At 43.9% G+C, this 15769-nt stretch overlaps 1 protein-coding gene across 2 annotated transcripts in view; it reads right to left on the bottom strand.

Annotated features, from left to right (window-relative positions):
* Window positions 1-15769, bottom strand: part of NCBP1 (nuclear cap binding protein subunit 1) — a 29191-nt gene that overhangs the window by 5341 nt on the left and 8081 nt on the right. For both annotated transcript variants that reach the window (XM_082204760.1, XM_082204761.1), the window contains 14 exons: window positions 15129-15236; window positions 13684-13805; window positions 12946-13015; window positions 11839-12054; window positions 10338-10435; window positions 8973-9036; window positions 7849-7959; window positions 7075-7139; window positions 5699-5761; window positions 5223-5297; window positions 4437-4540; window positions 3198-3320; window positions 2345-2447; window positions 1304-1397 (listed from right to left, as the gene is read on the bottom strand). In XM_082204760.1, coding sequence (XP_082060886.1) covers window positions 1304-1397; window positions 2345-2447; window positions 3198-3320; window positions 4437-4540; window positions 5223-5297; window positions 5699-5761; window positions 7075-7139; window positions 7849-7959; window positions 8973-9036; window positions 10338-10435; window positions 11839-12054; window positions 12946-13015; window positions 13684-13805; window positions 15129-15236 — 1416 coding nt within the window. The remainder of the gene's footprint in view (window positions 1-1303; window positions 1398-2344; window positions 2448-3197; window positions 3321-4436; window positions 4541-5222; window positions 5298-5698; window positions 5762-7074; window positions 7140-7848; window positions 7960-8972; window positions 9037-10337; window positions 10436-11838; window positions 12055-12945; window positions 13016-13683; window positions 13806-15128; window positions 15237-15769) is intronic.

The raw sequence follows: 15769 nt of genomic DNA, 5'->3' as shown, positions 1-15769 counted from the left end.
AAATTTTTGAAAGCTATGGTACACTTTTAATTCAGAATAAAAAAAAGTTTCAAAACCAAAACCGTGAGATGAGCTTACTCCCCTGTGCTTTGGTGCCAGTCACAAAAGAGAGTTCACGGTGCGTCACTTAAGAGAGAAGTCTCTGCATTGGGAGGCAATATTAGTTGTGTTATCCCTGCTGCCTGCAATTTAAACCTAAAGAAAACTACACTCCAAGTAACAAAATAGTACCCTTAATGGTTAAATCTGCATGCAGGGTTTATTCCAGCTTAATTGCTGTACAGAAACAGGTGTCTAGGGCACTTTGTCTAATTATTCAAAGATTGGGAATCATTGCTGTATGCGGTGATAATGAGCTATCGTGAAGATTACAGGGAAAATGCATGTGGAATGTTGTTTAATCCTACAAAAAAGGTACAGTGGTACCTCTGGATGCGAATGGGATCTGTTCTGGAGTCCTGTTCACATCCTGAAGCGAACGCAACCCACTTCCACGTGTGTGCGTGATGTCATTTTGACCATCTGCGCATGTGCGAGCGGCGAAACCCGGAAGTAACGCGCTCTGTTACTTCCGGGTCACTGCAGCGCAACCCGAAAATACTCATCCCGAAGCTACTTCAACCCAAGGCATGACTGTATTGACCCGACTACAAGCCGCATCCGCAAATAAGCAGCACCTTTAAAATTCAAGGCTTATTTGCGGGTGTGGCCTGCCTCCTGGCACTACCACGCTGAATGGGGGACGGCCGGCGCTTTGTGCACTGCTCCCCAAGCCACATATCTTATCCCAAACGCATCACTGATATATTCTAATGTACAATCAATGCAGAGCCTGCAAGAGAAAGTGAACTGCAAAACGGGCAGCGGAAAGCGAAAGGCAACACTGAAATAATCTCCCACGGATTTAGGGCAGGCTTTCTCAACCTCGGCCCTCCAGATGTTCCGAGACTACAATTCCCATCATCCCTGACCACTGGTCCTGCTAGCTAGGGATCATGGGAGTTGTAGGCCAAAAACAGCTGGAGGGCAGAGGCGGAGCTTCATGCTCCAGCTCCGGGGGGGGGGAAAGCAGGCGGGGGCGGGGCTGGGGCGTGTTCTGGGGGCGGGGCGTACTGCCTGAGGGGGCGGGGGCAGCTGCACACTCCTCTTCCTCTGCCAGTGCTGGAGGGCCGAGGTTGAGGAAGCCTTACTTAGGGCCCGGTGCAGCAGCACAGACTTTACACCGAGATCAATCGATGGAATGTAAATGTACTTTTTGGATGAGTGGAAAAAGGAGGAAACCTGTAAGTCCATTCACTCTCACCTGTGGATGATTCTTCCACACTTCATACGTAACTCTGAGCACATGCAGCTTCCCTTCATCGCTTTCCGCCAGCGCTTTGAAGACTTCCCGGAATCTTATCAGAACAGGGAAAGATAGCAATGAAAGGCCGTTAAGGAGTAAAGTTATATTGCCTGCTCTTTCATCGGCTGTGACCTGACATTCAAAAGCTGATTGCTGAACAAGGGCTGCAGCTCACTTTGGACCTACAGCTGTTGTGTGGCAAGGAAGGCTGAGAGGGTGAGAAGAAAGCTAGATGATTCTGTCCCCTCCATTTTGATTCATACAGAGCAGAGTCTCTTTCAGAATGGGAGGAGGCAAGGACTCTGAGCTCTGGCAGTCTCCCACAGGGATCCAACATGCACTTGCTGTTGTCAACTAGCAAGGTGATTTGGGGGAACACTCCACCTCATCTCAAGCATCTCCTCCGCAGCCCACCTGCTGGTTACAGGTAAAATAAGATAGCGCAGCAGTGATAGCTTGTCTGTTACCAGGAGCACCGCACAAGGGCAGATAGTCCTGCTAACCAAGGCACCCATAGGTTCAGCTGACTGATAGTATGATAGAAAAAGAAATATGCCTCTCATCTCTCCATACAAGTACAGTGGTACCTCAGGTTAAGTACTTAATTCGTTCTGGAGGTCCGTTCTTAACCTGAAACTGTTCTTAACCTGAAGCACCACTTTAGCTAATGGGGCCTCCTGCTGCCGCCGCACCGCCGGAGCACGTTTTCTGTTCTCATCCTGAAACAAAGTTCTTAACCTGAAGCACTATTTCTGGGTTAGCGGAGTGTGTCACCTGAAGCGTATGTCACCTGAAGCGTATGTAACCTGAGGTACCACTGTAAACAATAATGATAAATACTTTAATTGAAGGTTTTCGCAAAACCGTCTGGCAGTTTCTGCCTTCTTGTGAATCAACTCCAGGCAGGCTCTTCATAAAGTAAGAAACAATTAAAACTGGTTATATGAGCCAGTAGCAGTGTGCTATTGATAGCACCGGCAACTTTGTGGTTATACTTACCTTCCCAGAGCGCTGAAGGAGTGACTGAATGACTTTGCGGCCAAATGCAGCAGTGTCTGAACAAACACCTCTATTTTTAAAGGATTAAAAGAGAAGCCTTCATCTGGAAAATAAAAGTTACATTTGAGTCAGTACTTCCAGTACAGCCTTTGATTCAGCACCCACATTTTTCTGCCTTTTTTTTTAATAAAAAAAGGACTATGCCTATGTAACCAAAGGCAAGTATGATCTCTCTGTGTGTTTAACTAAGCCTAAGCGTGTGTACATGAAACCGAAGAGGAGCCATTTTCTTCCCCAATTTTTCTCCATGGGAGGGTCATTCCATATCAAATGACCCATCTTTTTTACCTCATGTCATCCAGTTTCCTTAATATTTTGTACACTTGTTGAATGATGGAAACTAAGTTTAAATCTATGCATTCAGAGAAGATGACGTTGCAAAGTAGCACTTCTACAGAACAGTGAAAAACAGTGGTGCCTTGCAAGACGAAAAGAATCCGTTCTGTGATTCTCTTCGTCTAGCGGTTTTTTTCGTCTTGCGAAGCAAGCACATTGAAGGATTAGCGCTATTAGCGGCTTTTAGCGGCTTATCTGCTGATCGGATCAGCTGATAAGCGGCTTAGCGGCTTAGAAAAAGGGGGGAGGGGAAAAAACCTGCAGGAACTCGCAATACATTTTCGTCTTGCGAAGCAAGCCCATAGGAGATTCGTTTTGCGAAGCACCTCCAAAACGGAAAACTCTTTCGTCTAGCGAGTTTTCCGTCTTGCAAGGCATTCGTCTTGCGGGGCACCACTGTAAGCTTAAATACGGAAAGAACTAGGAGCACCTGACTACAGCTATCAGAAGTTCTTACCATCATCATCATCCTGATTAGGGTTGGGCACATCCTTCAAAATAGTGAAAATCTCATCGTTGCTTGCTTTGTTTTTAATGGCGATGTTTAAGCAGAGCGCAACGTTGTATCCTGGAAGAGACTCTACAAATAAACAAAGAAGCAAAGTTACCTTTATTATTATTTTTTTAAAGCCCTATTTCCTCCTAAAAGCCAAGACAGCAGAAACGCCATCATCTTGCAAACTTCCAGAATGAACAACCAAGTCAAACTTCACAATCCATTTTTCTGCCACCAGCTTAGATGTTAAGTTTTAAAACTTGTTGAGAATGAACACACTGTTCATTCCAGAGTGCCTGCACACTAATAGGCTGGCCTGGTTTTCTGCTCAGCAGTTTGCCAGGCTCCTCGAACTCTTTTGAAGAGCTCCAAACATAAAAACTGAACTGCCATGCAGGAAACTGGCAAATACAGTAGCACCTTGGGTTCACAAACGCCTTGGTAACTTGGATGTTTTGGCTCCCAAATGCCCAAAACCCGGAAGTGTTTTTGAAAGTTTTTCAGAAGTTGAACATCCAACGCAGCTTCTGTTTGCGTGCAGGAAGCTCCTGCAGCCAACTGGAAGCTGCACCTTGGTTTCTGAACATTTTGGAAGTCGAACGGACTTCCGAAATGGATTACGTTTAAGAACCAAGGTACGACTGTACATCTTTAAGGGCACCTTCTGCTATCATATTCTTGAAGCAAAGCAGATGTGGACCTGGACTGTAGATTAGGAGCTGCTTGTAGGCTGTTCTGGACCTTTTAGAGCAGCCTTTCTCAACCTGTGGGTCCCCAGATGTTGTTGGACTACAACTCCCATCATCCCTGAGATCTGGCTTTGCTAGCCAGGGGTGATGGGAGTTGTAGTTCAACAACATCTGGGGACCCACAGGTTGAGAAAGGCTGTTTTAGAGGAAGCTCAGGCTATTAGTATAACAAAACAAACAGTGCTAAAGAATTTCCTAGTTCTCTTGTAATCCTTACAGTTCTCATACTGCAGATGGAGGTTGTAGCTTTGAGAGAGTTGCTTGCTCAAGAATGCCTGTTGAGTCTATGGCAGGGGCCAAATTTGAACCAGGACCCCACCTCAATCCATAGCTCAGCCTCTCACCCACTAGACTACACACCAGCTCCCCAAAGGCAGATTCAAAAAAACTAGTCCAACTATTTAAAAATAGAAAGAAAACACTGCAGCAAGTGCATAACCCATATACATACTGTTGCTTTCATCTCCGTATTTATAAATACATGCTGGATTTGCAGGAGTTAGGACTGAAAAAGTAGCAGGAACAATATCCACTATTCGTTGGTGGTAGGAAAGCCTAGGGAAAAAAGATTTTGCATAAGATGAAGAAGTGATACTCCTATCACGATACAGGTCTATGGACAATACCCAGCCAAGCCTGAACCCTTACTCAGACTCAGTGAATGCAGATTATAAATCTAGATATGGCAAAATCAAAGTCTATGCTTTACACTGAAACAGGAAAGGAATAGTCCAAAGTACAATTATGCCCCTAACACCCAGCTCCTGAACATATTTACACAGAAGTCAGCTCCACTGATCTGAATAGAAGTTACTTCCCGGTAACTATCTGGGTTCATTTATTTGTATGCTCAATTGTTTTCCATTTAGTCAATTTTGTTTTTGTTGTTTGATCATTAGACATTACAAAACAAGGAATTAAACTGAGGGATCTAAACTCGGAGAGAGAATTTTAAAAATTCATTCAAAAGCACTATTTTTATTTACTGAATTTTCTCCCAGCAGAATACTTCCAACTACTGTTCCCCCTCCTGTTAGCGAGACAAATACCATCCAGATGATGTCTTAACTCATAATGAGTAAGTGCCCTATTCCTGGACAAACATACAAAGACTAAGCAAATACTATTGGTTTGGAGTGGGAGCTGATATTATTTCTTCCTCACTTTAGCAACTGCATTAAGTTGGAAAAATAGGCTAAGAATACTACCCCTTCTGCAATTCTGATGCCTCACTCACCTCATACACTTTTCCAAAACTTCTCTTACGAATTTAGGTCTGGGTTTGTCAAGGTCCTCAGAAAGACAATCTGACCTATCATTGGAACAAAATTGTGCAATTGCCATTACCCAGAGAAGCATATAAAGGCTTATTTGTCTAATATGCAGTGATTTAGGAAGCTTCAATCTTCAATGTTGTGCTTCTTTGGCTCTCTGCAGTGTCAGAGCCACTAGGAAGCAAATTCATACAGTACTGGGGATTACAGTTTAAGGCAGCAAAGCTTACATAATTTCACATAATGACATTTTAAACCACAGATACCTGTGGGCTATCTAGTCTTGCACAGAAATCATTGAAAATATATCACGTTTGTAATTTGACATTTGCAGAATTTAGCACCATTTGGATATTTCAGAAGGAGATAATAAGAATCACTGAAAAATTACAAAAGTATATGTGAAAGCAATTGAGAAACTGACAAGAAATAAACTTACCAGTCTTCCCAGCTCCAACGGAATTGAAAATTATTCAAATGGTGGGAAAACCAATTAATGAACCTTCATGAAAAAAGAAGGAAACTGTCACTAACTCCCAGATGACCAAACCACAGCCATTCACAATGACATTATTCACACTATATCCTAGCCATTACAAAGAATGTCACAACCCATTTTGTTGAAATGGATTCTTGGAAATACTGGTTATGAAGCGCATGTAAATACAGAACTCTTAAAAAATTAACATTAAGGTGCAGAATGCCCAAAGCTGTCAGATAACTGGATCTTCTGTAAGTTCTAATTATCTTTGAAGTTAGTAAAACAAGCTAATTATACAGTCATACCTCTTGTTGTGTTTGCTTCACATTGCGGTTTTTCGGGTTGCGAATTAGGCAAACCCGGAAGTGTATATTTCCAGGTTTCGCCACGTGCGCATGGGCAGAAGCGGTCTATCACACTCCGCGCTTGCGCAGAAGCGCCACTCTAGTTGCAGACTTTTCGGGGTGCAAATAGCGCCCCGGAATGGATCGTGTCTGCAACTAGAGGTATCACTGTAGTTCATATATGGACGCTTCAGATAATAGTTTTGTATGTAATACTTGAAGCGTATTTTCAGGTGTTCCTGGCTCGTCTTCCAAGCTAAGATGTACTTGGCTACCCCCACTCTTTGATAATCTCTGTGACCATAAAACAGGAAGCAACAGCTATAAATTTATTCAGTTCAAATAAGCTGATGCCACAGAAACCCACCTATCAGTAATCACACAGCTCAAAAATGGAGTTAACTTTTTATTAGCACAAAAACACGATCTCCACAGACTTTGTTGAGTTTCAGGCCTAGTGAGCAGAGCGGCTCATTCCCCGCGGCCTTCCTCCATGACAATCAATTGCCAAGACTGAATGTCCCTGCCTTCTCACAGCTGTCTTAAGTCCCCTGCTCTCCAGTGCTTTCCCGAAGCAATCGGAGACGGCATCAGCATGCAGCCAATTTCTCCTCTGCCCTTTTCATGCCTCTTCTGGTTCTGGGAGTCAGGGAGAGGGCAGACACCTATAACTCTTCGCCAGCCTGACTCATCTCTGCCTCTGGGCCTCCCTCTTTCCACTCTCCTCCTTCAGTTTCTGCCGGATTCTGGACTTCCCCCTGCCAGACTCTCCCAGATCACTAAGCCCTGTTACCTCTTCAGCTTCCAATACCTCTTCCTCCAAGTCTTCTCCCTCTGACCACTCACCGTTGTCCCCACACCCCAGGTTCTGAGCCTTCTTCCCTTGGCTGATTCCTCCCACCATTCCTCTGCATCCAACCGCTCCATGACCTCTGATGAAGCCTGCTTCACAAACTTCTTGGAAATCTAAAGGTAGGTGCACTTGCTTACCTGTCTATGCAAGTAGTGTTCATTGTATCCAAGCGCATGTACAGCATTTCTGTGGCTTGTGCAAGCTGCAAGATTCCATTTAAGGAATAATATGGACGAACCTTTAACTCTCCCTTTGTTAAGAGAGAAACTGTATGTGCCCAAACCTAGGGTGCTAGGCTACTGAATCAGACTCAAATCAAGTAAAGTGGAACCTCGGTTGTCAAATATCTCAGTTGACGAATGTTTGGGAACTTGAACGCCGAATACCCGGAAGTAAATGCTTCCATTTTTTAACGCACCTTGGAAGTCGAATGACTTCCACTACGTATTTTTCAATTTTCTCAACTGAATTTGCTGACAGCCCTTTGTGCCTCGGTCGTCAAACGTTTCAGAAGTCGAACGGTCTTCTGGAACAGATTACGTTTGACAGCCGAGGTTCCACTGTATCTTGGATTTAGACACTTTAAGAGGCAGGGCAATATTTTATTTGCCATGTAGAATTATTATAATTGTTATTTTAATTCATTACCTGCCCTTTACCCATAGGCCTCAGGGCAGGCTACAACCATTACGCTTCTGAGTAGCCTTCCTCTTTTCGCCTGATGAGTAAGATTGGTTACCAATGAAAACCTGTTTAGTCACAACTTTCATTTCAGCAATTAATCAAAATAACCTGTATCAGCAACCAACCGACTTCTAATACAGCTGTGAACAGTTATACATAATGCATTAACATTTTTTCCTACAAAAAATGTGCTAACTGATATCAGAGTTGTTGAGGAGAAAGGATACAACTTGGGGTAAGGAGCCAGGCTGAAGTTTGCAAAGTTCAATAAGAAGTGTTGTGTACATGACCTCAGTGTGTGGTGGAATAGGAAGCTGAAACAGCTCGGCAAAGATTACCTGGGGGGGGGAAACATGACACAGATACAATGAACTGTATACCTCTCTTATCTGAACTGATATCGGAAGGCATTATTAGTATTAAGTCTGGCAACTGCTGGGGTGTAGTGGTGAAATGACCCGTCTTATGCTCTAAGAACAACAGCAGCAGCAGCAATAACAATTCATTGATATCCTGCCCATCTGACTGGCTTGCCCCAGCCACTCAGGGCGGCTTCCAGCAAATTAAAACATCAAACACAGGAAAACATCAAACATTAAAAACTTCCCGACACAGGGCTGCCTTCAGATGTCTTCTAAAAGCCAGATAGTTGTTTACTTCCTTAACATCTGATGGTAGGATGCCACTACTGAGAAGGCCCTCTGCCTGGTTCCCTGTAGCCTCACTTCTCGCAGTGAGGACCTGCCAGAAGGCCCTCAGAGCCGGTCCTCTGAGTGTGGGCTGAACGATGGGGGTGGAGACGCTCCTTCAGGTATACTGGGCCAAGGCCGTTTAGGGCTTTAAAGGTCAGCACCAACACTTTGCACAAATATGCACAAACTTGCATATTTATTAAATTTATTTCCTGCCTTTCCTCCAAGGTCTAAGGCCCCCATTTTATCCTCACCACTGGCCTGTGAGGCAAGGTAGGCTGAGCGAGAGGGACTGACCCCAAGGACACCCAATAAGCTGGAAGGCTGAGTTGGGGCTTGAAAGTAGCCTTAGGTCAATTGCTCTAACCACTATCCTCAGCATTTATATATTCTATAAATTTCCCAGTGTGGCTGGGGAAACCCAGCCAGATGGACAGGGTGTAAATAAAACAACAACAATTTAGCCAGATATAGGTCATCAGTATTTAACATATTTATTTATATATGAGGTTTGACGCAGATTCAACCTCCTTTTCTGCATAGTTGGGTGTTGTTGTTTTTTGCAAATGAGTCTGGGTAAATTATAACAGAGTTTACAGCATAGGAAGTAAAGGCATTTTGAAAGAGGAAAAAGATAAATATGGTAAAGAGATGCATACCTCAACTATGTGGTAGTTCAGAGGGATCTTGTTATTCCCTGGGTAGCTCAGTAACTGAGCAGCACTAGAGGAAAAGGTAAACTCAGTGATTCAAAGAATGCAAATACAGAAAAAGGTCAGTTAGGAAGCAAACTGAAGCCTTGCTAAAGAACAGACTGTCAGTTAAATGCATGTGTATCCATTCACATGCAGCTGGCACTAAAGTGACAGTAAGACTCATAAGCATAGCAAAAGGACTATGCAAACTGAAGATGACTCCAAGTATCTGTATATATCTCCTCAAAACCCACCATAAGCTTTGGTTGACTAGAATGAGAGATCCATGTGCCATTATTTACAGAAACTGCAAGAACAGAGGTCTGGATTTTGAAAGCATTATTTTGTGAACTTATTGTCAAGACACAATTTGATAAAGAGCATTTCGCGCCCAAGTAGAAAGCAGCAATTCTCTAGGATGCTAAGTGTGTTCCTTTGCAGCTACCCAACTCTAAAATCATTTCCCTCCTGGATACATCAGTGACTCACTCCATTCTTACAGTTCCACAGTTTTACCTTTGCATTTGAAAGCAGTCAAAATTAGAGGGGCAGTTCTCCTTCCAGCCTAAATCTGAGGTGGCTCAAGAAGGAGTAACCCCAGAAGTGTTTTGTCCTTTCAGGGGACTGTATCCCAGGAGGCCCTTTCTTCTCAGTTTGTTTTCAGACACCCACTTGGCAACTGAAAATTTTATTTCAGGAGATATTTTATCCTGATCACTTTTCTTTACGAAGAATTCCTTATAGGGTTTCATTTCAAAGTTTAAGGCATTTGGGTTTTTGGTAGGTCACTGTCTGCCAGACCAGAAAGATACCCTTTCCCCCATTTATCAGATAATAGATCTTATTTTTATCAAAGGTTTGTAATATACTGCACTTGTGAAAGGGCTGGTTTAGGCGGTGGCAAGAGGTTGTGTGGAGACACTGTGAAATATAACTTTTCCAGATCAGTGCAATTTGCAGAAATTTGAGGCAGATGCAGCTGAAGAGTTTCTTTGAGGTTTTCACAATAGAAACTGGATGAAGAGGCAAGCTGCTTTTCAAATGAATTGGTGAATTGCAGCCATCCTCACCTCACGAGCAAATAATAATAATAATAATAATAATAATAATAATAATAATAATAATAATAATAATAATTTATTATTTATACCCCGCCCATCTGGCTGGGCTTCCCCAGCCACTCTGGGCGGCTTCCAAAAGAATATTAAGATACTATAATACATCAAATATGCTCTTTAGCCACACTCAGAAAACAGTGCTGCCAGGTAGGTAGAAAACAAAGGTCTTTTGATCTCCTAATGGTCGCCCTGCAGGAAAAGCAACTCCTACCATGTCTTCCTTTCTTTCCAGTGTGATTTAATGATGCAGTGAAGATTTTCCTCTATCACAAATCTTTCAGCGGAATGACTGCCAGGCATAACAGGACCCTGATGAAGGAATTATGAATTGGCAGAAGTGATATAACATAAAAGTCCATTTTAAACAAAATAAACGACAAAGTTTGGCTGCATTACTGGCACCATAGCTTTGACAATCGTTACAATACAATACAATTTATTGTTTCTAGGGGATTTAACATTTGCAAGTAATTTCAAAAAGCTAAAAAGTATTTCCCCCCGTAATAAATTTTGCTGCTGTTAAAAACAGGTCAAGATTCGAAGAACTGTGAAACCGGTTCCATGACCTCAAGGGAACTTTAGATTCTTTATTCTTTTTTTAGTAGCCCCCTATGTCCTCCAAAAAGCAACTTTTGAAACAAAAGTCTCAAAAATATATTTGTTTGTTATGAGCAGGGTGGGACAGGTTATGCCCTGAAGAAATCACTTGACTACTGCAAGCCTCTACTGTTGGTCTACACAACTCTTTGTCTAAAACTGTCCAGGACCCAAAGAAACCGCAAAAACCAAATTTTTAGAAGGGAAAGAAGACAATACTTTGTATCCCCATTATAAAGTGTCTCTCTTATAGTCAGGGACTGCAATGAATTAAACGAACACCCCTGCCCCCTGGGATTTAAACTGGAGGCACACTTCATGCTTGCAAATAATTAATAATAATTTACTTGTACCCTGTCCATCTGAATGGGTTGCCGCAACCACTCTAGTTAGCTTCCAGCAGAATATAAAAGAACACAACAAAACATCAGACATTAAAAGCTTCCCGATACAGGGCTACCTTCAGATGTCTACGGAAAGTTGATCTCTTTGACATCTGCCGGGAGGGCATTCCACAGGGCAGGCACAACTACCAAGAAGGCCCTCTGCCTGGTTCCCTGTAACTACACTTCTTGCAATGAGGGAACCGCTAGGCGGCCCTCAGGGAGCTGAATGATGGGGGTGGAGATGTTCCTTCAGATATTCAGGGCTGAAGCCATTTAGGGCTTTAAAGATCAACACCAACACTCTGAATTGTGCTGGGAAATGCACTGGGAGCCAATGTAGACCCCTTAAGACCGGTTTCATATGGTCTCAGCGGCCACTCCCAGTCACCAGTCTAGTTGCCACATTCTGGATTAGTCGTAGTTTCTGAGTCACCTTCAAAGGTAGCCCCACGTAGAGCGCATTGCAGTAATCCAAGCAGGATTAATCTGGGGCAGATAGGATCTCAGCTGGCATACCAGAGGGAGCTGGACACAGAATTGACCTGCGCCTCCATGGACAGCTGTGAGTCCAGAATGTCCCCAAGGCTGTGCACCTAGTTCTTTAGTTACCCCAATCAGGACCAGGGAGCCCCCACACCTGTCTGCCCCGTCCCCCAGAAACAGTGCTTCTGTCTTGTCGTGATTCAGCCTCAATCCATTAACCACCATCCGTACATACACGCAACTCACCTCGGGATCATCAGTGTAGTCAAACATTCTGAAGATAACTCTTGGCATCGGGTAAACGGAGTCTTCGGTGTGAGGTGGCGGAGTGAAGGGAGGCAAATTGTGCTGCAGTGCCTCGCAGAGGACGTTGTCAAAAGCAAGATATGGCCTTGGGATGTGCCTTTCTTGCCAGCGGTCTTTCTTCAGCTTCTGAACCTGAGCCCATAGGCAATCCAAGTACTGAAAAACAAAAGGGCCCATCATGCAGGAAGACGCCCGCTGCCAACAGAATGGCATTTCTTCTTCCATCCACTCCACTGCCCGACTTGGAAGCCAACTCTCCACCCATCTCCGCAAACTGCTGTTTTTGCCCTCTGCTGCTGTTAGTGCCTCAGGGAGGAAAGCAGAGGTGGCTAGCCTGTAGGGCTTCAGGACTGGTTTGACTGTAACTCCCATCAGGCTCAGTCAACAGAGTCCATGTTCAGGGGTGATGGGACTTGTAGTCTGGCAACATCTGGAGTGCCACGGTTTAGCCCCACCCCCTTGATCTAAAGAACCACTTAAGTACCGTATTATTTGCTCTATAAGACTCACTTTTTCCCTCCTAAAAAGTAAGGGGAAACTGTGTGTGCGTCTTATGGAGCGAATACAGGCTGCTCAGCTATCCCAGAAGCCAGAACAGCAAGAGGGATTGCTGCTTTCACTGCGCAGCGATCCCTCTTGCTGTTCTGGCTTCTGAGATTCAGAATATTTTTTTTCTTGTTTTCCTCCTCCAGAAACTAGGTGCGTCTTGTGGCCTGGTGCGTCTTATAGAGCCAAAAATACGGTAAGTTATGACTTGGATTTGAAAACAGCAGCCCACAGTGCCACATGACAATTTTATTTTTTAAAAAAACCGAGGACTTTATTTGAGGCCTACTGGGTACCAACATTTCTTCTCGTTGCCAGATAAAAACATCTTTTATATTTTTCCAGGGTTTATAATGTATTAATTTTTAAAATGCGCTCAATTAGTATTTTATCTTGGACTTGTAAACCACACCACAAGCTCTACAAAGGACAATATATTTTAAATAAAATTATTCAGATATATGTGGTGACATGTACTCAAGACTCCTGGCCACGTTTTACCTCTTCTTGTGGATGTGGTTTATCAGCAGACCAAACTTGTAGCATTGGTACGTGAATCTTTTGACGCCGTCTGAAATAGAGTGAGAGGAGATATAAAAGTTACTCAGATAAGCAAGTATGATCGACAGAGGGGTGGGCTTGTTGCCAGAGTATGGTTAGGTATGCATTTTCAATTATCCAATTCCCAGCTCAGTCCCCCCCCCCTTTTTCTTTTTTGGGGCTTTTGAAAAGAAAGTCAAAAGTCAAGACCTAAGAGCACACACTTTTAAAGTTACATGATAACCATGATGACTTCAGCACAATTCAAAAAACAAAATCTAATTAAGTTCTAGGGCCTGGGTTTCCAAACTGTGGTCCGTGAGCTTCGTTCAGGTGGCCTACAACACGTCTGTGAATTTGTCTTTGAGGACGTGGTGGCATGGTACTGAACCCAGTTCGTAACCATCTGGGTTGCTTGTTACTGTTTTAAGTGTTTTGCCTGGGGTTCAGGAAGCAGAGAGCCTGCTTCTTAGCTCTTTCTTCCTTTGAATCTTGGTGCAGTCTGGTAATCTTCTGCCCCAGACTGGTTGGACATAAGGAGTGATGACAGTTGTAGTACTTTGCACGGTAATGTGTCCTGTGTCCCCCCTCTTGGGGGCACGGGGAGAGGAGGGCAGGGACGGAGACTATGACAAAACAAATACTTTTTTCTACTCTGCTATCTAATAAGGCAAAGCAGATTGGTTACTGTTCTCTTACTTCAGGTAGTTTTCAACCTGGGACAAGATGCGGTCCATCTCAGCATCCTTCTTCTCATACAACTCCTTCCCCACCCAAGGTAAGGATGAGAGAAAAGCATACACATACCAGTCACAGCGTACCTGTGGCAAACAGAAGTGATGACAATGTTCAGGCGCATAAAAGGAACAAGGGTAAGGGGCTTGTATTCCGATATAATACTTCAAGCACAAATCATCATTATCAAGGAGGAGGAGGAGGAGTTTGGACTTGATATCCTGCCTTTAACTCCCCTTAAGGAGTCTCAAAGCGGCTCACAATCTCCCTTCCCTTCCTCCCCCACAACAAACACTCTGTGAGGTGAGTGAGGCTGAGAGACTTCAGAGAAGTGTGACTGGCCCAAGGTCACCCAGCAGCTGCATGTGGAAAAGCTGGGAAGTGAACCCAATTCACCAGATTACGAGTCCACCGCTGTTAACCACTACACCACGCTGGCTCTCTAAAACATAACAGGCCAATTTCCATAAACAGCTGTCTAAATATCTGTAACTAGACTACTAAACAAAGAGGGCAAATTCTCAAAAGTTGTTCATGTATCATACTGGTTGCATAAGCATTTATTTAAGTTCTGCTTTAATTGACCACATATTTTCCCCAATTTTATTTAGGATGTACCCTCACTTTCCCTAGATCACCCGTGACCTGGAAAATGCCCAATCTTGCCGGCAGTTGGCAGAAATCACCCCACAGATCTAGATATTTTAAACACCGATTCTAAAACTATACCAATATGAAAACAGCTGCAGAAAATACGCAGAAGATGATCAAGCCAGAGAACAGAAAGGCCATATAGCTCAGTGACAGAGCACATACCATAATGTTGTAGAGATGTCAGCGGGTGTGCGGAAGATGATCTAGTCTAGAAGTAAGCAGCTGGTGGCCCCCCCAACCCAAATCCAGCACCCTGGTGTTATTTGGTCTCCTAAGGCAAACTTTAATATGAATAAACAGAGTTTCTGGTAGAGGCACTAGCAGGATGTTCTGGTGATAAGTGATGGGTTCTCTGATCACGTGTTTGTGTCCAGGCTTCCTAAAGGGTAAATTCCTATCCCTGACAATTTGACATTTCAGTGTCTGTTTTATTCAAGGAGCTTCAAATCCCAACCCTGAATTAGGGTTGGCTCTGGCAGGTTAGAATTATAGATCCTTCAAAAATCCTGATGGAAAGTTTCTGACTGTGTTGCAGCATTCTTTTTCTCAGGCTTCCTCAACCTCGACCCTCCAGGTGTTCCGAGACTACAGTTCCCAGCATCCCTGACCACTGGTCCTGCTAGCTAGGGATCATGGGAGTTGTAGGCCAAAAACATCAGGAGGGCTGAGGTTGAGGAAGCCTGCTTTTTCTTCTTCCGAAGGCAGGTATCTTAAAAGCAAAATCATCAATGGAACAAGAGAATGTCCTTGCTTACCTGAGGTACATCCTCCTCCTGAGTCACAGCAACGAAATTTTCAAACATGGCCACCATTGATGGGGCAGCTATTACATGACAATTCACAAGATCAGACAGAAAACGGACCTAGAGAAAGAGAAGGGGGAGCTGGGAGTTTACTTGTGGCTAGAGTGGAATCTGCTTTGGGATCCTCCCTCAGCCAATAGAGAAAATGAGGCTCTCCAAAAGTCAGAGTCCCACTGGGACTGCACTACCTTCTGCCCTTGGTGAGGGAGCAGGAGAGGAAGCACACGAGACCGAGGCCCAACCTTATCATCGGCTGGAATCCCTTAAAAAGTCAGCAGCAAGACAGAAAACGAAAAAGCTTCACCTGTGAGTTGTAAATTACAGTTGTACCTTGGATCCCGAACGCCTTGTGAGTCGAACGTTTTGGCTCCTGAACGCTGCAAACCCAGAAGTGAGTGTTCTGGTTTGTGAACGTTCTTTGGAAGCTGAATGTCTGACGTGGCTTCTGATTGGCTGCAGGAAGCTCCTGCAGCCAATCAGAAGCCATGCCTTGGTTGTTGAACGTTTTCGGAACTCGAACAGACTTTTGGAATAGATTGCGTTCCACAACCAAGGTATGACTGTATTAAAAAGACGCAGTGAATAAGAAAAAA

The sequence above is a fragment of the Podarcis vaucheri genome (assembly GCF_965113315.1).
Source record: "Podarcis vaucheri genome assembly, chromosome: 17".
In the NCBI taxonomy this organism is placed as follows: Eukaryota; Metazoa; Chordata; class Lepidosauria; order Squamata; family Lacertidae; genus Podarcis; species Podarcis vaucheri.
Note: the sequence above shows the minus strand (reverse complement) of the source record. Positions and strands in the feature narration are given on the sequence as shown.